Source organism: Primulina tabacum, chromosome 12 (assembly GCF_025594145.1).
Source record: "Primulina tabacum isolate GXHZ01 chromosome 12, ASM2559414v2, whole genome shotgun sequence".
NCBI classification, from domain to species: Eukaryota; Viridiplantae; Streptophyta; class Magnoliopsida; order Lamiales; family Gesneriaceae; genus Primulina; species Primulina tabacum.
In genome coordinates, this window is record NC_134561.1 from 38,175,919 (window position 1) to 38,200,697 (window position 24,779).

General features: G+C 35.1%; 5 protein-coding genes across 6 annotated transcripts; 2 read left to right on the plus strand and 3 right to left on the minus strand.

The window, feature by feature from the left end:
* Positions 1–680: 680 nt before the first annotated feature.
* On the plus strand, positions 681–3,415 carry LOC142520611 (glycerol kinase-like). The gene is made up of 4 exons (XM_075623663.1): positions 681–998; positions 1,346–1,567; positions 1,973–2,939; positions 3,033–3,415. The coding sequence occupies exons 1-4, from the start codon at positions 865–867 to the stop codon at positions 3,276–3,278; spliced, it is 1,569 nt and encodes a 522-aa protein (XP_075479778.1). The 5' UTR covers positions 681–864; the 3' UTR covers positions 3,279–3,415.
* A 4,113-nt stretch (positions 3,416–7,528) lies between these two features.
* On the plus strand, positions 7,529–8,316 carry LOC142520881 (VQ motif-containing protein 11-like). The gene has a single exon (XM_075624037.1). The coding sequence runs from the start codon at positions 7,628–7,630 to the stop codon at positions 8,198–8,200; it is 573 nt and encodes a 190-aa protein (XP_075480152.1). The 5' UTR covers positions 7,529–7,627; the 3' UTR covers positions 8,201–8,316.
* Positions 8,317–8,964: 648 nt separating this feature from the next.
* Positions 8,965–11,158, minus strand: LOC142520682 (checkpoint protein hus1). Of its 2 annotated transcripts, none has more exons than XM_075623772.1 (2): positions 10,091–11,157; positions 8,965–9,124 (listed from the first exon to the last, which is right to left on the minus strand). In XM_075623772.1, exon 1 carries the CDS (start codon positions 11,055–11,057, stop codon positions 10,101–10,103), a length of 957 nt encoding a protein of 318 aa, XP_075479887.1. In that variant the 5' UTR covers positions 11,058–11,157; the 3' UTR covers positions 8,965–9,124; positions 10,091–10,100. The 2 variants fall into 2 exon arrangements, with proteins under 2 accessions (XP_075479887.1, XP_075479888.1); XM_075623773.1 differs by lacking the exon at positions 8,965–9,124 and adding an exon at positions 9,132–9,336 and having other exon boundaries at positions 10,091–11,158.
* Positions 11,159–11,661: 503 nt separating this feature from the next.
* On the minus strand, positions 11,662–16,300 carry LOC142520866 (signal recognition particle subunit SRP54 2). Its single transcript, XM_075624016.1, has 9 exons — positions 15,915–16,300; positions 15,438–15,537; positions 15,070–15,223; positions 14,046–14,196; positions 13,816–13,964; positions 13,228–13,328; positions 12,962–13,119; positions 12,285–12,399; positions 11,662–12,108 (listed from the first exon to the last, which is right to left on the minus strand). Exons 1-9 carry the CDS (start codon positions 16,143–16,145, stop codon positions 11,780–11,782), a joined length of 1,488 nt encoding a protein of 495 aa, XP_075480131.1. The 5' UTR covers positions 16,146–16,300; the 3' UTR covers positions 11,662–11,779.
* Positions 16,301–17,141: 841 nt separating this feature from the next.
* Positions 17,142–24,687, minus strand: LOC142520601 (uncharacterized). The gene is made up of 11 exons (XM_075623650.1): positions 24,160–24,687; positions 23,450–23,518; positions 22,868–22,957; positions 22,442–22,566; positions 21,513–21,708; positions 20,671–20,846; positions 19,601–19,730; positions 18,829–18,989; positions 18,152–18,243; positions 17,915–18,011; positions 17,142–17,531 (listed from the first exon to the last, which is right to left on the minus strand). The coding sequence occupies exons 1-11, from the start codon at positions 24,466–24,468 to the stop codon at positions 17,486–17,488; spliced, it is 1,491 nt and encodes a 496-aa protein (XP_075479765.1). The 5' UTR covers positions 24,469–24,687; the 3' UTR covers positions 17,142–17,485.
* Between the last annotated feature and the right edge of the window lie 92 nt (positions 24,688–24,779).

The following is a 24,779-nucleotide window of genomic DNA, read 5'->3' on the forward strand; positions in this document are numbered from 1 at the left end:
AATTTAACTAGGAATGTGTAACACCCAAAAAAAATTGAGATGTTTAATTGAATACCACACACATATAAAATATGTTTCTAAAATAACATAACATAATAAAAATTTACTAGGAAATACAGTAAAGAAATTTAAGAAACTTTATATGAGATGAAAACATTTTAATAAAAATGTATACAAGAGTAAGTCTTTTGTGAGACGATCTCACGAATCTTTATCTGTGAGACGAGTCAACCCTACTGATATTCACAATAAAAATTAATACTTTTAGCATAAAAATAATATTTTTTCATGGATGACCCAAATAAGAGATTCGTCTCACAAAATACGACCTGTGAAACCGTCTCACACAAGTTTTTGTGTGTATACAAATACAAACAAAATACATATTTAGTTTAATTTGAATAATAAAAATAATAAATAAAAGATGGTAAAATAAAATATTGAATAAAGATTTTTTTTAAAAAAATCAAGATTAGATATTTGTAAAAATAATAATAATAATAACTTAACATGTGTCAAGATTAATGATTTAGGTATTTGTCAATAAATGAACTTTACAAATGAGATGTGACTCATTTTCCACTATGAATTGACTCCTTGAGATACATTTAATTTAATCATATGAAGTGAGTGAAAATTTCATGAATGAAAGACGAATCAAGGTCTCCAAAGTCCAAACAAAAAAATTGATATGTATATAATCCATAAAAGGGGAAATTGGAATCAACGAAGTTCCAAATGGTAAGATTTCCAATCTTTAAATAATCATTGATTGATATCCAATCATCGCAAATTTATTGGATGAAATAAATCCTTTTGGATCAACTCCATCACCATTTCCAAGAAACTCAACCTGCTACCAAGATGTCCGGGGAAGATGTATTCGTGGGTTCGATCGATCAAGGCACCACCAGCACAAGATTCATCATCTATGATCGCGCCGCGCAGCCCATTGGATCTCACCAGGTCGAGTTCACCCAGTTCTATCCTCAATCTGGGTACATGTTTTTTTTTTTTTTTTAACTTTAAACTGTTTAAAGAGTGAATCTTTTCTTCAATGTTCTCGTGGTTTATCGCTTTTTTATTCTCCGGGGGCGTATGTGTTTTTCTGTAAATAATCAAAAGATTGAATCTTCTTTGGATTATATTTCGGGGGCGTATATGTTTGATAACTGATGTATTTTCAGCTCATAAATCCAGTTTCAGAGGCCTGTCTGTTGACAAAAGCATATGTTTGATATAAATTTAGAATAAAATTAATTCATCTGCGTTGATCGAGTAGGAAGTACAATTTTGGAACAGATGGAGAAGATACCTAAAATGGTTGATTTTGAGTGTTTTGTAGATGGGTTGAGCATGATCCAATGGAGATTCTTGAAAGCGTGAGACTCTGTATTGCAAAGGCTGTTGATAAAACCACAGCTGCAGGCTATAATGTCGACAGTGGATTGAAAGCCATTGGTCTTACGAATCAGAGAGAAACAACTGTTGTTTGGAGCAAATCCACCGGCTCCCCTCTCTACAATGCTATTGTTTGGATGGATGCACGTACCAGTTCAATATGCAGGTAATTTTTCAATTTTGGATTAAAGATATAAATATTTTTTTAGCCAACTTGGTGTTTTTTTGTTGTTTAGCGACAGTATCTGAATTGGGTTAAGCTTACTTTTGTCATCTTGGTGTTGAGAAGTTTTGTTCTTAAATGGGCTTTTATTGCGAAAAGCATAAATTTCCATTCACTGGTATTTCTTTGATTAACTACCAAAAGAGAACTTTGAATCGTGGCGTGCCACTACTTGCGAAGAGGTTGGTCGTGAAGCGACCCTGAAGAAAAAAATGAATGAGTGATTTGTCAAACGTTTTTTATTTTTGTGTCGAGATACGGTAAATAGCCAATTCTGGTTTGCTTAATTCAGATTCTTTATTGTTAGATGACAACTGTGGGGTTTGTTTTTTCGTTTTTTTCTTCTAGAAAATTGGAGAAAGAGTTACCAGGTGGAAGAAGTCATTTCGTAGAGACATGTGGTTTGCCGATAAGCACTTATTTCAGTGCTTTGAAGCTGTTGTGGTTGTTGGAAAATGTGGATGCCATAAAGGAGGCGGTGAAGCGAGGAGATGCATTGTTTGGCACCATAGATACCTGGTTGATTTGGAATTTGACAGGAGGAAAAGAAAATGGTTTACATGTCACTGATGTGTCGAATGCTTCAAGAACCATGTTGATGAACCTCAAAACACTAGATTGGGATAAACAAACTTTGAATACTCTGGGGATCCCATCTGAGATCTTGCCTAAAATTATTAGTAATGCTGAGATAATCGGGGATATAAGCAAAGGATGGCCGATAGCTGGCATACCGATTTCTGGATGTCTCGGTGATCAGCATGCAGCAATGGTGGGGCAAGCTTGCCGGAAAGGCGAAGCTAAAAGCACGTATGGGACCGGGGCTTTTATACTTCTTAATACCGGGGAAGAGAGAGTACAGTCAAAACATGGGCTTCTGACCACCTTGGCTTATAAACTCGGGCCAGAAGCCCCCGTTAACTATGCACTAGAGGGCTCGATTGCCATAGCTGGTGCAGCAGTTCAATGGCTTAGGGACAGTCTAGGTATAATCAAGAGTGCAAGTGAGATTGAGGAGTTGGCTTTGCAGGTCGACTCATCTGGGGGGGTATATTTTGTACCGGCATTTAATGGTCTGTTTGCGCCATGGTGGCGTGATGATGCTCGTGGCGTGTGTATAGGAATCACCAGGTTTACAAACAAATCCCATATTGCTCGAGCTGTGCTGGAGAGCATGTGTTTTCAAGTGAAAGATGTGTTGGATTCGATGAACAAGGATGCTGGAGAGAAGGGTGAGGCTAAGAACGAGAAAGGGGAGTTTTTACTTAGAGTGGATGGCGGTGCCACTGTCAACAATTTACTGATGCAAATTCAGGCATTATTTTCTTGCTACTCTGGTTCCTAACATTTTCTTTAGAGCACGGTTACGAAATCGATTCCTAAAACTTGTGTTTTTGAAAATGTACAGGCGGACTTGCTAGGAAACCCAGTTGTGAGACCAGCTGATATAGAGACGACTGCTCTTGGGGCGGCTTATGCTGCTGGATTAGCTGTTGGTGTTTGGACCGAAAACGAAATATTTTCTTCTAGCGAGAAGACAAAAAAAGACACCAAGTTTTCCCCCATCATGGATGAAGAATTGAGGAAGAAGAAGGCGGATTCCTGGTGCAAGGCAATTTCAAGAACTTTTGACTTGGCTGATCTCTCTCTGTAATTGGATCCTTTCAATCCCGCAATCTCGTTTGATTTATCTATTTTCTTGTTTATTCACATCCCAAAAGATAGTAATATTTCAAGAGAAGTGGAGAAATAAAGGATATGACAGTACTTCTGCTGATGCATTTCTTGAAACTTCTTGTCCCTTTTGGATATAAAGCCTTTTCTTACTTCAAGACCTGGCTTGCATCTTTTGTGTTACATGCTTTTCATTTTACCCCTGTCTATCTTCAGTTCCAACATTTTTTTAAGAGATATATGATATCCTAACAATGTTTTTGAAAATACCAATGTGCTCCACAAGCAAATATGTATATATGGTATCATCATCGATACTGAGATATACCTAAGACCAGCAGCGCTACGCTTTTCTATCCGAAGTTTGAGCCTCTTGTTCGATCGAGGGACCACCCCGGTGTTGGTAAGTGGAGCAACGTCGTGCCTCTATCTTTACAATAAAGGGATCAATGCTCATACATCATTGATCGACGAGGAGGAACGTCTCAAAGTCTATATGGGGGCAAAGGATCTTGCATGATCATGCTACGAGGAACATTATAATAAGAATGAATTTAATTGATTAAGTTTGAATGTTTATTTGATAATAAAATGGAAATAGAATAGATGGATATAATGAATAGACATGGAACTGTATTATTGACTTATGATAGGACATAAAAAGTTCTTGAAATAATTTCAAAAACGAGTGCAATAATGGATCCTTGGTGCAATTGCAATTTCTTGAAATAATTTCAAAACGAATGTAATAATAGAAACACAAAAGCTCATATGAGACTGTCTATGAATCAATTCTGTGAGACATATCTCTTATTTCATCATTTTCATTCATGAGACTGTTTAATATGAAACGTACTGTAATAAGAAATCAATTGAAGATGACAAAAATGAAATTTGTTGAGTTTGTTTATACGACTAGAAATGTCATATGATAAAAGAACTTTTAATATTTATTTTCTTAATCATATATACAACAAACTACAATTCACTTGAGATTTTATAATTAAATGGATCGCAATTAAATTATATAAAACGCCAAATAATAAATTTAATAAATAATTGTTCAAATTGAGGGGTTAATTTTTTTTAATAAAATTATTTCATTTTTGCTGTCTCCAAGCATTAATTTCTGCAATCTGAATCACTGACTCATGCATTGCTTTGTCCCTTAAATCGTAAACTGTTCTATTAAATGAAGCTAACTAAAACAATATTGTGGGTTCAAAATCGTGAAATGGAAGGTGTGATGGGGATATCTTCGATTTTCTTCTAATATTTGATAAAGATAAAAATTTGTGTGAGACGCTCTCAGGGTCGTATTTTGTGAAATGAATATCTTATTTGGACCATCCATGAAAAAATATTACTTTTTATGCTAAGAATATTACTTTTTATTGTGAATAACGGTAGGATTGACCCGTCTCACAGATAAAGATTCGTGAGACCGTATCACAAGAGACATACTCTTTGATAAATGAAAATAACTAAAGCAATACTCCAACGATTTATAGTTCACTTGACACTAAAGTATTAAGCTCAAGACGAAGTCTAAGATTCAATTATAACAATCGTCTTCTGAAACTCCAAAAATATAAATAAAAACAAACAGAAATCGATACATTTAATTTTTAAAATGGGGACTCGAAAGCAGGTCATCAAATATTTACTATATTGTATGTTAGTTAAATAAGCCAAATAATGACATTTATTTCTACTTTGTAATATAATTTTCGTTGGATAAAAAATGGGATCGGAACATTATTAATTAGTTGGAAGGTATGAAATATTATTTATCACTATATATATATATTTTTGATGGTATTTATCACTATATATTAATACTATTGCAGCAGAAAAATGCAGGAAGGAAACACATCCCGTGAAGACTGAAAAAGAAAAGAAAACTAAATACATGAACATTGTTCATATCTCGCTAGCAAACAAAACCTAAAAGAAAGCTGTTTTTATAAATTTAGAAATGGAGGAAAAGGGTGAAAAACAAAGTAAATAAATTTATCACGAAAATTATTATGAGATCATCTCATATGTCAATTTTGTGAAGCATATATCTTATCCGACTCTATCAACGAATAAGTATTATCTTTTATGTCAAAAGTATTGTTTTTGCTCGACGTATGGATCGGGTTGACCCATCACACTTATAAAAATCCATTGACAAAAACTTGTGTTTGATTGTCTCAATGGTCGTATTTTGTGAGACATATATCTTATTTATGTCATCCACGAAAAAATATTACTTTTTATGCTAAGAGTATTACTTTTTATTGTGAATATCAGTTGAGTTGACCCGTTTCACAGATAAAGATTCGTGAGACAGTCTCACAAACGACCTACTCAAATTCGTTAGATCGTCTCAAAAGAGACCTACTATAAATTTATTCACTTCACACTCCCATTATTGGTGTGAAAAACTTGTGTATAATTGAGTTTATAGAACTCAAATTCTTATATAACAAATAATATTTGAACCAAATCAATTCATGTGAAAAAAAAAACCTTTTGTTCCAAAAGTCAGGTTTGTATGAGCTGCAATAATCGGAGGGAAAGAAAACAAAGTACATGTATGCATTAGGATGGTACAATTTCTGACCCAATCCATCAATTATTTCATCTGTCCTAAGTCCACTCCTCGTTTCCCGTTTCAATTATTTTTTGTGTGGCTTCCACCTATATATATATATATATATATATATATATATATATATATAAAATTCAGCAATATCTCCCAATTGACGTAAAAAAATTATATATTTGACTATTTTAAAAGAAAAAAACATTTCAAATTATAGAATTTTGAAGCTCTCTAATTCACTTTTATAATTATTGTTACTAAATTTTAAGGTTCCAAATTCGGAATTTATTCCTTGTAATTAGTAATTTAGTGAGATTAGAGATTTCGAGATAGTTTGAAAAATAATATTGACCAACATTCCTTTCGAATCAAGAAATTATCTTAGAAATATTTTGCAACAATACCATCAAAACATGGAAAAACAAAGACCAAATAAAGTTATCCATTGAGAAATATAAAAAATCATTTTGTTAAATATTACCAAGAGAAACTATGTGCGACACACTAAGACATGATATATATATATATAAGAACAAATTCAGTTCTGTAAGATGTTCAGGTTTATTATACAGTACTAGCAAATGATGCACACGATATATGCTAATATATATGAATCACGATCATGATCATTAATAGTTTGAATTAATTCATAAGATTTTGTTATAGTTTTTAATAATTATTTGGATAACGATAATGAAATTATATTAAATATGTAACATATAGACATAATGTGTAAATTTTTGAATTTTTAAAGTGGATTAGATATTGTATTTAAGCAAAAATTTGTGTAAGACGATCTCTCGAGTCTTATTTTGTGAGATATATCTCTTATTTGGGTCATCTATGAAAAAATATTACTTTTATGTTAAGATTATTACTTTTTATTGTGAATATCAGTAGAGTTGACCGGTCTCACAGATAAAAATTCGTGAGACCATCTCACAAAAGACCTACTCTTGTATTTATGTGTGAATTATATGAAAAACTTTAATTATCTAAATAAAGATAATATTTTTTAAAAAATTAATTGGTATTGCATGACCTCAAAATGTGTGTGTATATATATATGTTTGTAATTTTAAATAAAAAATATTAAAAAATCAATTAAATAAATCACACATCATTGGGGATGTAATCGAATCGAGCCGAGCCGAACTCTTGAATGTTTGAGTTTGGTTCGTTTATAATCGAGCCGAGCTCGAGCTTTATTTAACGAATATATGCATGACTCACTAGCTTGTTCAAGCCTTTATCGAGCCTAAACAAGTTTAATAAATATGGATTATTCATTTAAATTTTTATTAAATTAATTAAAAATTAAATTATATATTTAAAGAAAAATATATTATTCTTAATAAAATTTGTAAATTTATTATAATAAATAAATTTAATAGATTTTTCTATATATTTCATAAATTAATATGCAAAATCAATAAATCAAATATCAAAACTATTATTTTTTCGTCTAAAAGATTACTCATGAACTTATCAACGAACATGTTCACGAGTTAACAAGCCGAATACTATAAAGCTTGAGTTTGGTTTGTTTATCTTAACGAGCCTCATTAAACGAGCTCAAACGAGTTTTTATCGAATCGAGCTTCGAATAGCTCACAGACGATACCCTACACATCATGAATTTAGTTGTATTCTATTAATAAAACTGACGTGTTACACTCTCTCTATTGAATCTACCTTTCTTCTTCTTCTTCCCGCTTTCATTTTGGGCTTCTTCAATGGCGGCTTCTTCTACTTCCTCCTCCTCCAACAACAATTCTAATTCCACCCCTTCGTTTCCACCCACATTCCCAAGCGTATCCGACCCGACCTCCATTCTCAACACCACCTTCGTCCAAGCCGACCCCTCTACTTTCCGAGCCGTCGTCCAAAGACTCACCGGGAAAGAAGCCTCAGCCGAAATGGGTCCCCGGAGGCCCCAATTCAAGCTCCACGAAAGGAGGCCAACCGCCGCGAGAAAGCTGGAGATCAAGCTCAACAAAAACATCAATGGTGGCTCCAATGTGAGCGCCGCCACTCTGTTACATTCTCCCTTCTCTTCTCCGAGAAGCCTTCACCGGAATTTTCTCATGGAGCATAAGGTCATGGTCTCCCCAGTCTCGCCGTTGGAGTACTTGGCGGCACGTGGGGGTACGAATACTCCGAGGCCGAGTGTGGAAGATGAAGAAAGATTGATCGCTGAAAAGGGTTACTACTTGCACCCGAGTCCGTTAAGCACTCCGAGAGGATCCGACCCGCCGGAGCTTCTGCCTTTGTTTCCGCTTCTTTCACCAAGAGATAAGCATAACTAGTGATCTATGCGCGAGAAATAAAAGCCAGGTTAAAAGTCATATTTGTTAAACTAACATGCTAAATATTTCATTTTATTATAAATCAATTATTAAATAATAATTATTGCTAAAATTTGCATGATATCAATAGTAGGGATGTTAAAATCAGACATGACCTATCAACTCGATACGGTTCAATCCGAAAAAAATAATTTTTACGTTTAGGGTTTTCGGATTCGGGTCAGATCGGATTAGATCCGATAGTTAACCCGAAAAAAGTGATCGAGTGGAGTGGATTGGGTTCAGGCAACTTGAGTTGACCCGAAGATTTAATTTTTTAATAAAAAAATATAATTACTAAATATTATCTATATTTTTAATATATTTTATGTCTGAAAAAATATTTATTGTATATTTATATCATAAATTTTCATAATTTAATATTTATTTTGAACATTTTATATTTTTAAATAATTGTTTATTTAATTTAGTAAATATAATTTAATTTTTTACGATTAGACTTTCAAATTTAAATCATATATATATATATATGTTAGAGATTTTGTTATTATCTGTTTAAATTAAAATAGTATTATTATTTTTTTTTGAATTTTATTTAATTTTTTTAAAAAAATTCAAAATCGGGTTCATCGGGTTCATTCGGGTTCGGGTTCGAGTTGATGGTTTTTGGGTTGGCTCGGGTTCGGGTGATCAATTTTGAATAGTATTATTGCTCAATCCGATTCAATTCACCCGACCCACCCGAATTGACACCCATAATCAATATTAGAAAAAAATGAAAATTAAATTTTTCCAAACTACACAACTCTTTATCAAATTTATTTTTCACTTTTGGCAAAAAGAGTATAAAAGTTGACATATATTTACGTTAATTGTCCGGTCACTTTTTCTCTCATGTCCTTCCAAGTACTAGCTTCCATATTCCTGCAAATAGTGAACACAGTAAAAATTTAAACACGAGAGATATTCAAAAAGAATAATAAGTAATACCAAAGTTGTGAAATAATTGAATTTCTATCCAAACCCATAGGCATCCCATGCCACTCTTCTTCCACCCGGGTTACTTGTTTTATCAAGCGTTGGCATCTTTGATTCTTGTGTGGTGATTTTGAGACCAATTTTCAAACTTTTTCTCGCTGAATTGGGTTTGTTTTTCAATTTCAAATTCATTAAAGTAGATCAAAAACAGGGAAAAAACATCAAGACTTCGTAAAGAAATATAAATAATTTCGCTTCGGATCTTCCAACGTCGTCTTCCTAAAGGTTTCTGTTAATGCTAGATGTTATTTTCTGTAAATAGCAGACACGAGTCATAGGTTAAAAGACATGAGCTTCGGACAATTATCTCTTTGTACGTAGCATACAAGGTCCAGCTATGTATGTGCTTTCGAGTCATTCGATATCTTGCCATTTTTGTACATCTCAAATTCACACACATATGCATACAAGCTCTACAAGCAGGTGCAGCCCATGTAGACATGGGAAAAAATGGCCAGCAGCAACATTTCAGGGATTTCTTGGGTGTGACAAATTTATAAATGTGATACAGTTAGAAAAATAGTTGCAATTTAATAAGAAGTGACAATCAATTTGTCGACATTGAACCAAAGCGCCACGAACTCTAAAAAAATTATGCCAAAATAATTAATTTGCATCTTAAAAGTTTAGAAGTTTTTTCAAGGTTTATTCTTGTAAATCATCCTACAATTTGCTCCACAAACTAAAACAACCAAATTCCTGAACTGAACAGAATTAACTCTTTGTTTTAATTAGATATAACGTATTTATACACCCAACTATACATTTGCCAACAGTAGCTCAAGAAAATCACACAAATGCATCAACAGAATACATAATCAACAAACAATAAAGCTGGATGGAAAGAATCACCTCAAGGCCCTCAATTGGAACCAGGATCAAGCACAGGAAGCCTACAATGCAAGCTGATAGATTTATCCATCTGCCTCGTCCCCGGGATAAGGAACTGAAATATCATGATCAAGCAAGCGCCCTGCGGCACAATCCCATAAAACGCACAATCGGGCTTTGCCAAGCTACCCTGCAGGCTCTTAGAGAAATGCTTCACGCTCACTTGGACACTCATAGCATCTCCTCTCTGCACAGCCCTCTCAATCCTGGTCTGAGCACTGGAGCCTATGTCAACCGCCGCCCCATCGACTTGCTCTCCTAAAACTGTCAGATTCCTAAACTCGGCACCTAATGTGATCGAAGAAGTCGAAATCTGCAAATGCAAGTCCCCACATTTACTGACGGAAACACCCAAAACTTCCCCAACATGTTTCATCCTATCAACAAAGCTTTGCAACAAATTCAATTCGGGGGCTTTCACCAAAGTCGGGGGCACTTCTTGGGCATTTTCGAGGGCGAGTTGTAGCTCATCGACATCGGCACGTGATAAGGGTTTCGAAATGGGCACGTCTTGGACAACAGCTGACTTATACCCTTTTGCTTCGAGCGTAAGAAATGGCACCGCTTGGTTCGAGTGTGGTGGCGATTTCTTCACCAATTTGATCTGGAGGCAGTTGAAATCGGAGTCCCTGGACTCCACGTAGATGGCGAGGATGGAGCGGAGGGCGCGGTGAAGAAGGGCAAGGTCGACGGAGAAAGCGATTTTATCGTCGTTTTGGCTGGAAATCCGGTAGTCTTGGAAGAGAGATTCCTTCTTGAACTGAGCAATGGATTGAACGCCATCGGAGTTGAGGAGGTTGTGGAGGAAGAAGGCGTGATCGCGGGTCAAGAAGAGGTGGCAAACTTTGCCCATTTTGTCTAGAGCTGGGAGGATTCTTTTCTCCAGCAGGTTGATGCCATTGTCGGTGAGGAGAGCTTTGAACTTCATTCTGATTGGAGATGCAATGGAGGGTTTGGGGATTTAGGGTTTTGGAGAGTTGGGGGAGAAAATGGGAGGGAAGAATTTGGTTTATGCTTGGCGGTTTTCTGAGAAGGACAAGAGTTTTAAATAATGGCGTTTCCACCCCTTTAAATTTTAAATTGTTTTACTTCAGCATACCACACTACAAAGTAAAATGGATCGTGGTAAAATAATGATAGGAATATAATTAATTCGAAAAAATATACGTATAAGATATATAGTAGGTCTTTTGTGAGACAATCTCACGAATCTTTATCTGTGAGACGGATCAACCCTACTGATATTCACAATAAAAAATAATATTCTTATCATAAAAAATAATACTTTTTCATGTATGACCTAAATAAGAAATATATATCACAAAAAATAACCCATGAGACCATCTCAAACAAGTTTTTGCCTAAGATATATGCATTTCTAATAACAAGTGAGTTTGGATTCAGAAATTGCATTTTTAAAAAAATATTTAAATAAGTCAAGTTTTTCAAAATATTTTATTAAAAAATGTAGAAATAGTTTGGCCATTTTTTATGTTTTTTTTAGTTAATAAATATAATATTTGCTTTGGGGGGAGAAGAATAGAAGAGACTTGCTAGAGCAATGCTGCCAAAATTTATCTCCCCAGTTAACAGGACATAGTAATTACAAAATGAAAATTCAACCTTTTTTTCCCGACACTGGTGAAAGTTCTATTTATCCCCACCACCAAACATGCCCATCATATCCTTGGCAGAACCCATTTGCTTCATCAAGTTCTGCAATCCACCCATTCCACCAATTTGCTTCAACATCTGAGGGGGAAGCACTTTGCTCATGTGTTGCGCGTTCATGTTTCTCGATAAGGCGCTCATTTCTCCTTTCTTTGGAATCTTGAGTCCCTTCATCTTGCTCCAAATCTTGGCCAGCCGCTTGTACTCTTCCAGCATTTCCATTACATCCCTCACAGAACGACCACATCCTCTAGCTATCCGCATGATTCTTGATTCATTCATTAGCTTTGGGTTAGAACTGTCCAACTCTGGAATATTCGCCATCGCGACATTAGAAAAAAATAGACTTGCAACGATTAAGTTGATTCAAATTATTTAAACGTGAGTCAGATAATAGGTGGGCCCATTATAATCTTTATAACTTTTAGACTTGATCGACACCCATAATATTATTTATATATAATATTCAAGAAATCAGTTTTACCTTCATTGGTCATTGAATCCATCATGGTCATGTATCTTTTAATCTTTGCCTGGCTTTCCTTCTCCTGTCCTTTGGGCATCAACTCCTGACTAAATCCTGGAAGCATAGAGAAGACCTACAAATAAACAAGTTTCTTAGTATTTATGGAATTCGTAAAAATATTTTTTAACTTTACATACCCAGACACACAAATATTTTAGCTTTGCGTGCCCACATCGTCATTCAGTTAAAGAGAAGGATAAGTAAAAATACAGCAGTAAAAGAATTCATTAGAGCAGCTGTCATAAAGGAGGACACATCCATTCAAACGAAAGCAATTCCAACTTTTAATTTAAAAATATGAAGACTATCTTGTTAGGAATAAACTTAATTACATCCCCCATTTAATGGCATAGTCCATGTAAACAAGCATATTTTAAAAAATACTTACCCTTGAAAATGTCCCTTGACAGCAGTATCAAGTACACCACAAAAACTTTTGTACGAACCAAAAAATAAGAAGAATTTTATAATTAATGGTGTATAATCTAACATCTATTGACATGAATTGAATGTCGGAAAGAAGCTAAGCTAAAGGAACGAGTGATATAGATTAACTAACACCAATCAAACATGATGGATTAATTAGAACAGTAGAGCGAGCATTTAAAAGTCACAAATGAAGTAAAATGACAAACCTGGCCAATTGGACCCATTTTCAATATATTCTGAAATTGCTCGTACATTATCCTCAAAGTAAAGTTTCCTTCTGAAAGCTTCTGAAGGAGTTCAGGCTGTTGATCCATGGGTACAACTTCATGAATTTTGTCCATGAATCCAGACCAGTCACCCATGCCTGATAAAATAGATAATAGATTACTAACTGAAAAAAAACTTGTGCAAATATTATTAGCACAAACCCAATTAAAAGTAATAACAGGAACTATAAATGAGGGAAGCCAACCTAATAGACGGCTAACAAATGGTTTGACATCAAATACTTCAAATTCATCCATATGTTCACCCGTCCCAATGAATATAACAGGACTTTTTGTTGCTGCAACTCTGCAAATTGAGAGGAGATATCAATTGTCCACATTATATGGTGTTATCGCTATCGATGTCTGTGCAAGATGGGTATTTTATTCACCTATGAGGCATAACTTAAATGTATCGACAAAGTCAAAGTCACCATGAGAACAATACTTCAAAATTATGATGTTGTCCATCTAAAATCAATTACAGCTGCGTCTTGCTATACTTCTTACTACGATTCTAGCAACCTATACATTATAGATTTAATAATACACATCTATAATTTCCCAAATTTTGAATCTTGAAAAAGTTGTGATCATGGTACCATAATCGATCTGTCCACGAGCTTATTACTTATATACTCTGAAAGTACAGAAAAACGGGTCCAACAATTCAGTCAGAAGATGCTAGCATTCCAGAAGCATGACAATAGATGTGGCACACTGGCACACATCAATTCCAGGTTTAAACATATTGCTAGAACTAGAAAATTTAAAAGAATTGTGTTTAAACTTACGCACTAAGCGCACCACCTCCCTTCGCATGACCATCCATCTTAGTGACAATCACAGCCCCAACTGCAACACTTTGTTTGAATGCCTGAGCTTGATCAAAGGCGGCTTGACCAATGCTGCTATCCATGACAAATATAACAAGATCTGGTTTCTGGAATGTTCCAATGGAAATGTAAGCAGAGTAAATAGAGACTCATAACTAACAAACCAGGATTAGAACAGAAACACTAACTGTTGCTTCGGAAACTTGACGCATCTCTTCAAAAAGAGCTGCCTCCTGTTTGTGGCGTCCGCTTGTATCAACAATTATAAGATCACAATTTTCTTTCTTAAATCTTTCAACACCTTCTACAGCAATACTCACGGGATCAGACTCTGTATAGCTGTTATAGAAAAAATTAAGCCAAAGCACTGTATGAATTAAGTAATAACTCATAATTCATGCATAAATTTAGTCCATACATAAAAATAAAGAAACATCAAGGTTCCAAATCCACAAATTTTAATCTGTAAAAGTAGAAAAAAGGCATTGATTCTCCACATTTGATTGGAAGATTTCTTTTGAAACAATCATGGTCATCAACACAAACAGAACTAGACAAAGCACATTCACCATGAAATTTTTATACACAATCCAATATGGTATCCAAGTTCCAAACCTAGTACATTGATCAAGATTTTGTTTTTATTCTACCTCAGAACAAAAGGAGAATAACAGAGAGTTAAAGAGTCTAAAGGTGGAAAAGAATAGGTGCCAAAATATTCTCTCTTTAAAGAAGCATAACTAGAATACGAGGAGTGTTATCAAGCAATTCGCAAATAAAGCATTACTCCAATCTTACAAGCAACTTACAACATCAACAGCCAAATTTTATGTCGAATAATACAGAATTTAAGCAAGCATATCACTATAGATTTTTTGCATCATATAAGCAAATGTGTCATGAGCTTTGTTAACCCAAACCTAGAAGAAATGAGCCCCAGATTTTCCTCATTTCTGTGATACTTGCATTAGAAAGTTGAAACTTGAAACTGTCGTACCATTTTTCTTTGTTCAGTTCTATCAGTGGAAACAGATGGACAAATTTTCTTTCTAGGAAACTTCACAAAACAAAGGTATGTGTCACAATCTTTTCTGGAAGGATTAATACGGGACTTTCTTCTCTCTAAGGTCAACGAAACAATTTCAGAAATCCATGTCATTTTGAAAAATTAGGAAGAAAACAAATCCATTAAATATTGAGGAAAAAAGGCACCTTCCGTAAAAAGGAATTTTAGCTTTGGTGGCATTCTGCTTCAACTGGTCAAAAGCACCAGCCCTGAAAGTATCAGCACAGACTAGTGCAGGTTTCCATCCTTTCTTCTGGTGGTAGTAAGCATATTTTGTACATGTGGTTGTTTTCCCCGATCCTGTGAAAAGTACACATGAATAAGTAGATCTTGTTTCTCAAAAAGAATGGAAGGAAAGAGGTAGTGTGTGGTCAACCAACTAGGCTAAGTGGTGGTGCAGGTCCGTAACAGCATAAGACTAAAGGCTCGAGTGTAGGGGCACATAATGGGTGCATAGACACTGGTGTATAATCGCCCACAACTAACTTACAGTTACTCAAGTACAAGAATATACCTTGCAAACCAACAAACATAATCACGCTTGTTTTTCCTTTTTTTGGAGTGAATGAGGGCTTCCCAGGATCCAAAATCTTGCACAGCTCATTAAAAATAGCCTGCACCAAAGCCCAAAATTTTAAAAACAGCAAATAAGAGAGAGAAAAAGAAATGCTTGAGCTTAATATATCATAGAACATCAATGGAAAAAGTCGAAGCAAATTCAGGAAACAACCCTATAACTAAAGAGAACAGCTACCTTTAAATTATTTGTTCATGAGGTTAAACAGTTCTAATCAAAATTTTCATTGCCGAGATTCAACCACTCATACACACACCACGCGTTTAACATCTCATAAAAGCTTACCTCGACTCAACCCCAGAACATAGATAACATATTTCAAAGAGACACAACCTAAACTTCTTGCTAGTAAATTTCCCATCGAAATGCTAAAATCAACAATAAGGGAAAGCAAAATCCTTCCTTTCACTTCACCTGTTGGATGATTTTACGCTTGTTATGGCCCGCAGCGAGATCATCGAGGTTGACAATCTTCTTAATATTGGTCTGCATATCACGAACGAGCTTGAACTGCACATCGGATTGAAGGAGAGCGCGCGTGATCTCGTTAAGGCAATCGTTCAGCACCTTCTCGTCGATGATGGTCGCATTGCTCATCTGCTGAAGAGCGCGGGAAATACTTCCACCTAACTGCGCGAGCACCATCTTCACGGCTTGTTGGTTCCTCCGTTTACTGTGGTGATTAACGTATAGGAAATCAACAGAAAGGTAAAATTAGGGCTTCAGGTATCAAGACTTCGCCGATGGGAATGAGAGGTGGGAGATCCCAAATCTATCTGCCGGGTTTACAAACGACGTCGAATTAACAAGGCCCGGTAGTATTTAAGATTCCAATACTAAAACCATTTGTTTAGACGTTGCAAAATCTTGATTGAGACAATCTCATGAGTCATATTTTGTGAGACATATATTTTATTTGGATCATTAATAAAAAAATGTTATTTTTTATGTTAAAAGTATTACTTTTTATTCTGAATATCGGTAGAGTTGACCCGTCTCACAGATAAATATTCGTGAGACCGTCTCACGAGAGACCTACTCTTAAATAAATAATGAGATTAGGGAAAGCTATCTCCATCGAATTTAACATCTAAATATATTTCAAATTTATGGATTTTAAATTTATTTTTGTTATTTAAAGAAACGAAATCATAGTAGTGTTTCTTTAGTTTTTATATAACGATAATATCATTTGAAATCCATTTGTGTAAATAATATATAAATAAGTATGATATACATTTAGGATTTAATATATCGTTAACAAAAAAATTATAATCGAAATAAATAGTTTTCAAATCAATTTCCTCAAATGCCAACATAATATATACTACGTTCAATTTACATGTTTCTTTGTTTCACGATAATTTTCTATTTTCAAATTAATGATTTTTCTTTATCTAAAAATTTTAAAATATAGATAAAAAAGAGAAGATCGTAACATTTATATATATTATGAGTTTTGATCTCCTGAACACTTATTTTGGCCGTCTATATGAATATCGCTGATGTACATCCATATATATTACATGTCACATCAACGATGTTCACACATATGTCTACGGTAGGTTGTCCAACGTAAGTGAACTCCTAGGTACTTTAGCCACAAATAATTTGTAACATGGATTAAATGTAAGGGAAATGTTTACAGTCTAAAAAAATATTAACAATCCCCCTTCATTTTGTTTTACTCTATTTGACAAAACATAAACAAAAGTAAATTGTGGCGTAGCACACGAAAGAATACAATTCAGGAGAGGTCCCGCTCTATAGTAAGCCATGCTACACTACAACACCAATTGGCGTGTGGGGAAAAATCGAAGAATTCTCAACAGATTCTTGTTCATTTTCTCAGGCAAAAATTCTGATAATGGCATTGGATAGAAGAGTAAATGGCGTACAAAATCCTTTCACCAACCATTTTTGGTCGTTTTCTCGGAACCAAGAGACTGCATTTACATGTAGGTGTGCGACGAGGGTGTGAAGAATCAGATGTTATCTTTGAACCATTTGAAAGCTCCATCTATAACCGATCTGCAAGCACCATATTCATGTTTACACGCATCATCACCGTGTTGGGCAGTAATATATGACTTAAAATACAACATAAATGTTTACATAATGGTGTCTACAACACTATTCATATACCATCTTAAATCTCCAACAAATAGTTGCAGTAATTGAAATCTTAACATTTATCTTGTATGCTTACACGTTGAAATTCGATTCATTCTTGTGTAATCATCTTTCCACCATAACATTCACATATTTTCGTCATTTTCTAAAGATTGTCTTTTCATAGTGAAAACTCAAATGTCATGTACCTTATTTGTCTATTCGGAATAAGTAGCGACATATATATCTGTGTCATAAAAATTCAATGCATTTCCAGCGGAAAATGAAGAGGAAATATTTACCCAGCTAGATCTGTCAGCTTCTTCCACAAATCCTTTTGATCCACTGATTCATCCGTTTTTTCCTCAACTGGAATTGTTTCACTTGTCGTGCTTTCAACTGTAATATAAAGATCAATCCAGGCTTTAATGGCTGATAGCAATTGGATATTTCAAATAAACACACGAAGTTTTACTTGAACAGAACAGCAAATAAGAGTGAAGTTACATTTTTGTTCAAAATTACAAAGAATTTTTTACCAGGTTGTTGAACCTTCGTGGGTGTCTTTGATCGAACGGTTGAGGGATTGGCAAGAGAAGAAAGCTCCTCAAGTAGTTCACGTTCCTTTGCACTGATTCAAAATGAGAAATGAATGTCCACTCTAGTTAAATTTTATGGTACCTTTATGGCTTTATCTATCCGTGACATAACTAGACGCAACAACCTAACACGCAGGCATGCATGCACGACAACGGACGCATAAAGAAGCTCTAACATAAATGTCTGAGAGTCCCAAAAACTAGTTCAAAAAAGAAAACGAAAAACCACAAATAAAAAGACAACCATGTGTATGGAATATGATGCAGAGATGGCGGCAAAACTGCCCTTGTAGGCATATAAGACAGACTACACACTAACAACTTGAATAACAAGGCATAGCTTTTAATATAGTAGCTGACACTGGGATTTGGGAAGACAGGACTAGTACTCACAGCTATTCAAGTACATTAATAACAGTGTGTCAAAAGTCTGAAAGAGCTTAGCAAGGTCAGGCCTGGGATGGTGGGACCCTTAGAGGGATAACCAGTGTAAAAGAGTTCGTGTCTTGTTCTTAGAGGGATAACCAAAAAGTTTCCTAATTCCCGCCAGAATTCAGTAAAGCTTGCATAATATGCAATATAATAGTTAGTAGCAAAGCAGAGAGAATTCTACATACCTTATACGCTTTGGTATGCTAACTTTGACAGTGAAAAAATGGTCACCACGTATAGATGGTCTATTTAATTTAGGTGCACCTTTCCTTGCCAGGACAAGAACATCTCCAGGTTGACTACCTTGAGGAATCTGCAGTTCGGTCATTCCTTCAACAGTTTTAACCTATTTCATACACCACCGAATCAGAATGTCTTCATTTAGAAAATACCAGTTAACATAGTATGAAAACTTTATGTGCCTTATTTTTTAACTTAATTTTTCACGACAGAGTTTTATTTCCAACAAAGAGGTGATTTAAGGAATCGCTTGAAGTATGCAAATATTTTAAATAATTTACAACAGAAAAAAGTTGAGTCTAAAACATGGTGTTCAAGAAGGTGGTCAGTATAAATGCTATGTGGGACAGGATGCTACATGCACAAGTCCCATACTAGAACCCATTCGATGAAGCAGTAAATGTGAAGCCCACAAGCTTTTGTTGGCTGCTACAAGTGTCTCAAAATCAACTGAGAGGAATTCAAAACATAGCACTTAACCACTTGCTGGAAAATGTTAACTAATACAGATAAAACATGGATGATTAGTCCCATACTAAGTAAAAACATGTGCGCATGCAATCTACATTTCTGCACCACGTACTGAAACAAAGTCAAATAAGAAGCTCACTGTTAGACCTACTCCAAAGATATTCATTTTAAAGGAAAAAATCAAAGATCGAAACTAAGGGCAAAAGCCCTAAATATTAAATCATAACTGTACAAAATCAGATGTACCTTAATAACAGTTCCCAAAATGGCATCCAGATAGTTAATTGAAACTGATGAATAAAGATTTATGCCATCTCTTTGAATCTCAGGTATTTCTTCAATGTCAAGATAGACAAAAAGATCTCCAGGTGGACCCCTGCACAAAGATGAAAAGCACAAGGAAGAGTGAAACCTATGAATTTCACTAGGTATCATTCACATTTCCGATATATTAAATTTTACCTAAAATAACGTAGACCGTTCAGGGTAACCAATGGCATGTAAGAGAAACTCAGCATACAATGCACAAGAAAAGCACTCAAACAATATGCTAGAAAAGCACTCAAACAATATGCTTATTTTTATCCTCACAAGCTTTTATCGCTTTCTAAACATCTGCCCAATCGCTGTTATATAACACGCTTCTTGAGGGCTAAAAAATGACCTAGGCTGCAGATCATATGAAAATAGGATTTGAATATCTTCAGCCAACCTTACATTTAATTGCTTTGGGAGGGCAACTGAGCAGACCAATTGAAAGGAACATGGGATGATGGGAAGGAAAAGAGAAATGTGAAGAAACAGCAAGAGCAAATGAAATCTGCCAGTGATCATTACTAACTGTCTCGGATCCAAATCTAAATACCATCCAAGAAGTAACATACTTAAAATTTCAAAGGCAGTCAGCACCAGTAAAAGCAGCAATTTCCTTGTAATGATTTTACTAGCATAAGGTCAAAGACTAAGATATTCCCACATAAGTTACGAGTTTTACATAGTGCATTCTAAAAGAAGATAGCCATAAATTATAATGCATAAAAGATATGTGAAGAAAAAGGGAAATCTATTCCTTTGAGATGGAGAGGCTCCCCTTAAGAAGACAACACGAGCACATAAAAATTCCAAAAATGACTTTTGATTTTCCCTTCTTCATGAGTATGGAAAGGATATTGTCAAAACTTATGAAACAATCTTAATTCAACTACATCGCTTAAATAGCATAACAATTACTTCACAATCATGCAACTTATAGGTGTGGGTGGATAAGATACTAGATCACAAACTCTGTATCTTTTAGAAGTAAAATCCACACATACCCCTTTGGTCCTGCATCACCCTCTCCGGCAACTCGAAGTATACTACCTTTGCTCACTCCAGGAGGAATTTTGACTTTGATATCTTTTTTAACGCGTATCCTACCAGCACCAGAGCATTTACGACATGATTCAGATATCATTTCACCATTCCCACCACAATTTGGGCATACAGAAACCTGACACATTCCACAAACTTAATGACATATCAAACAGAAGCATGAGTAACGACCAATTACATAATTCCGAAATCAATTTAGTACAGTTGTACTAAACATCAAAATGAAGGTCTCTCCATATTTGTCGTTCCTAATATCATCTTTGTCCTATTTTTCATTTAAGAAACTTAAAATATATATGAGGCCAACTTATTCACCAAAAGCGTACAATAACAATACCGATTCCACACTTACACATATAACTAGATGTAATATGGAACGCCAAATGTTTCCACATAAAAAATCTACCATTGCATGTTGGCAACTCCCCGGCGATTTTGTATACAAAATGTTACTTCGAGTATTTTATAAGTGTCACTCAAGAATATTGATTTATTTAATTTAACCTCTTTAATAATCCATATATGCCAAGTTCATTGAACTTTGTTGCTTCAATTCATAGAAATAATATATTGCACAAACTGAAAATGATCATGAATTAAATATGTTGAGTAGTATAACTGTTTTTTTCTAATATTCACTAACAGCATTTAAAATGATGGCTTCTTTGTTCCCAATAAGATTGATTTAATCTCGGTACCACAAAGACACAACATGTTTACGATAAAGCTCGTGACATAAAGGAACCCTTGAAACAAGAGACTAATTAAATACCTAGATGAGTACCTGCGAAAACATGCCAAAAGGTGTTTGCTCTGTTCTCATAACTTGACCTCTGCCTCCACATGTAGAACATATCCTCATTTTGGAGCCTACTTTTGCTCCAGTACCAGCACAAATTTCACATGTTTCAAGATGGGATAACTCAAATTCCTTTTCTGCCCCAAATATAGCCGCAGAAAATTCCAAAGTAATATCATAACTGAAATGCATTTTGAATAAGGAGTCAAATCTGATGAAGATACTAATTGTCAAAGTTCATTTTGTTGCAGCACTCACACTACTAAACACATTGTTACAATTGTCTCGCATTGATATATTAAACAAATAAATAGTGGCTTATAAACTCAATAGATTACACCACCCAATAAGCAAGCCTTTTGGGATGGTACCCCTATTGCGTTTATAAGCTAGCATTGGTGCTCTCGTTGAGAGTCGTCTTTAGCAAAAAAGACGCCATAGAAAAGGGCTACCATCAGTAAAGACGAAAGGGACGCCCTAGAAAAGGGCTACCATCGGTAAAGGTGAGTGAAAACCGTGAACGCCGACTTCTCAAAGAGTCAGCAATTTTACAATTGTCTTATAAAGAGTTGACAACTTTTTAGGATGGCACCCCTCACGAGTTTATAAGTCATTTTTTATTAGTTTAATATATCAATGTGAGACAATTGTAACATACACCAGCAACCCACATAAAGTATGAAGTCTAAATAAAGGAGTTTAAAGATCTCGATGGATAAAAAATAATTAAATATAACTTAATAAGGTCTTAAAAGCCATTCTCGTGAGATAATCATGCAAGTTATCCCAACTCCTGATTCCTGCTTAGAACTCTCGAATTAGAGAGAATCACTAGCAAGTATATATTCTAAATAATGAATGTGATAGAACATGAAATGACACGTCACAAGCATAATCACTCAAACTTGACTCACCGTAGATCTTCACCTTTGGAAACAGTACTACGACGTGTTGCTCCAAATCCAGTTCCATCCATGCCAGGGAACCCACCCATACTGGACCCAAAAAATGCCTCAAATAGGTCAAAAGGATTTGTTGCCTACATAAGGAACAAATGTATCATTAGTATAACAAATTGTTAATCTTGTTTTCTTGTTGATTTTTTATTTTTTTTTGATGGAAAACTAGATATATTATATTAATTTGATGTTACATCAGTTGCACGGATAAGTTATCCGTCATTATTTGGTTGAGCCATGATAGAGGTATGTTCAGCATACACACGAATGGCAAATCACCATGCCGCAGAGTGTTTTAACAAGTGGAACATAATTTTCTCCTACAAAAACAGAAAAAAAAATTGATAAATTTTGAAAAGTTAAAAAATATATAGGGAATACCGTGTAACCACCAGCTCCACCCATGGCACCTTTCATTCCAGCTTCACCATACTGATCATACATAGCTCGCTTTTTGTCATCTGATAGTACCTGACAATATCACACTTCAGATTACTCAAGCGTAGTTCCTATGTGCAACTTGCAAGAGACGAGTCTAACTCACCTCAACCGTGATGAACCGAAAATGAGTTTTCCAGTTAATAAAAGAGTGAAAAGTAAACAACTGCACAGATGCCTCAAGCAGAGTTCGACCATAACGATCATTGTATACACTTTAAAAACACAGAGAGAGAGAGATGTAAACATAAACAAAGAGGAAAGGGACTAGAAAGTTTGGTTGGCCAACGAAAAGAACAAAGTCTGTGCGGACCCGCAGGTTACAATGAATTAATCTTCAACTCAAATGCCTCTAAGGGCTTATATATTTCAAAATGAAAAGAAATGTGAACAATTAAAGTACAAATTTGAGTAATATCTCAATAACAGTCCTGTAAGATGAACACTATAAGTATAAAGAAACATACGATCAGATGATAATGACAGAGGTCAAACAACACTTAAACTGTCACGTCCTGTCCTTACCTCATATGCAGAACTGATTTCTTTGAATTTTTCAGTCGCCCCAGGTTCTTTGTTGACATCAGGATGGTACTGATGCAAGGAAAAAGTACCAATGTCAGTCAGAGTAAGAAATCAACATATCCATGGTGCTTTATCACATAGAAATTGAGATGGTAAGTACGTTTCAACTGACCATAGTAGCATTTTATTAACACTGGCACACACTTAAATATAAGAGCGAGACCAATAAATTGACCTAGTTTAAACTCGAAGCAAATAATTTAGGATGCAGGCAACCAATTATCAGATAAGAGGATCAATCTCTGCCAATAAAAAGGATCCAGTTCCAGCAAATAGAGACGTCTTTTTGAATAAATGTGGAAGGAATATCTTCACCTAGAGTGAGCATTCCAAAATGATTAATCATCTAAAGCAATTTGAATGCCCCAAGATTTTTGGATAAGCGACATTATGTGAAACACTATAGCAATGCAAAATACCAAGCCGCAATATCTTGAAATAACAATTCAAGATGAATTATCGATATCAAGAACAGAAAGAATTTAGATAAAGTACTCTGCTCAACCGTTGTGAAATATAAAGCCCAATATGTAAACATCTACATTGATAAATAAAGAATCAAACTTGGTAAATGACACCAAAACAACAATATAATGCCAATCATTATTAAAAACGACAAGTAAATTTGCTTCAACTCCAAGGAATAATACCTGCCTGGCCAACTTTCTGTAAGCAGCCTTAATGTCCTTGCTACTAGCAGATTTCGGGACCCCGAGAGTAGAGTAATAATCAGCTGCCGCTACAATCACCGCTCTTCTGTACCTCCTAGAAGACATTTTTTTATCCAATCGAGTGCCAGAGAACACAGAAACTAGCAGAAAATTCTTGTGTCCCGACATGATTGCCCCACCGGGCACGGAAAAGGACAAGGAAGACGGCGAATTGCTCCGTTCACGAGGCATTAAGATTGAAGAAGAAAAGGGTATTAATGTAGCGGTAGTGGACGCGGCGGCGGCCATTGTTGAGACAAAGTAAGGCAATTCTGCAAATTTTAAGCAACCCAATAAGTTGAAACTTCGAAATTATCTGTACGTGTTCGATTTAAGCTCTGGGAAAATGTGGAGAATCAAGACTTGAACTTTGGTGATTGCCGCGAGCAGCTCGAGTTTGGTATTCTTTCGGTTTTCTTTTTGTGTGGGTGAGAAAGCTTGTGGGGCTGGTGCGCTTTAGCAACCATTAAAGCACGTTTTTGGTTTCATACAGGTGTTCCAAAAGCTTAATTTAGGTTTAAGCTTGTCTACGACATTAAATACACTAAAGTTCGACTTTT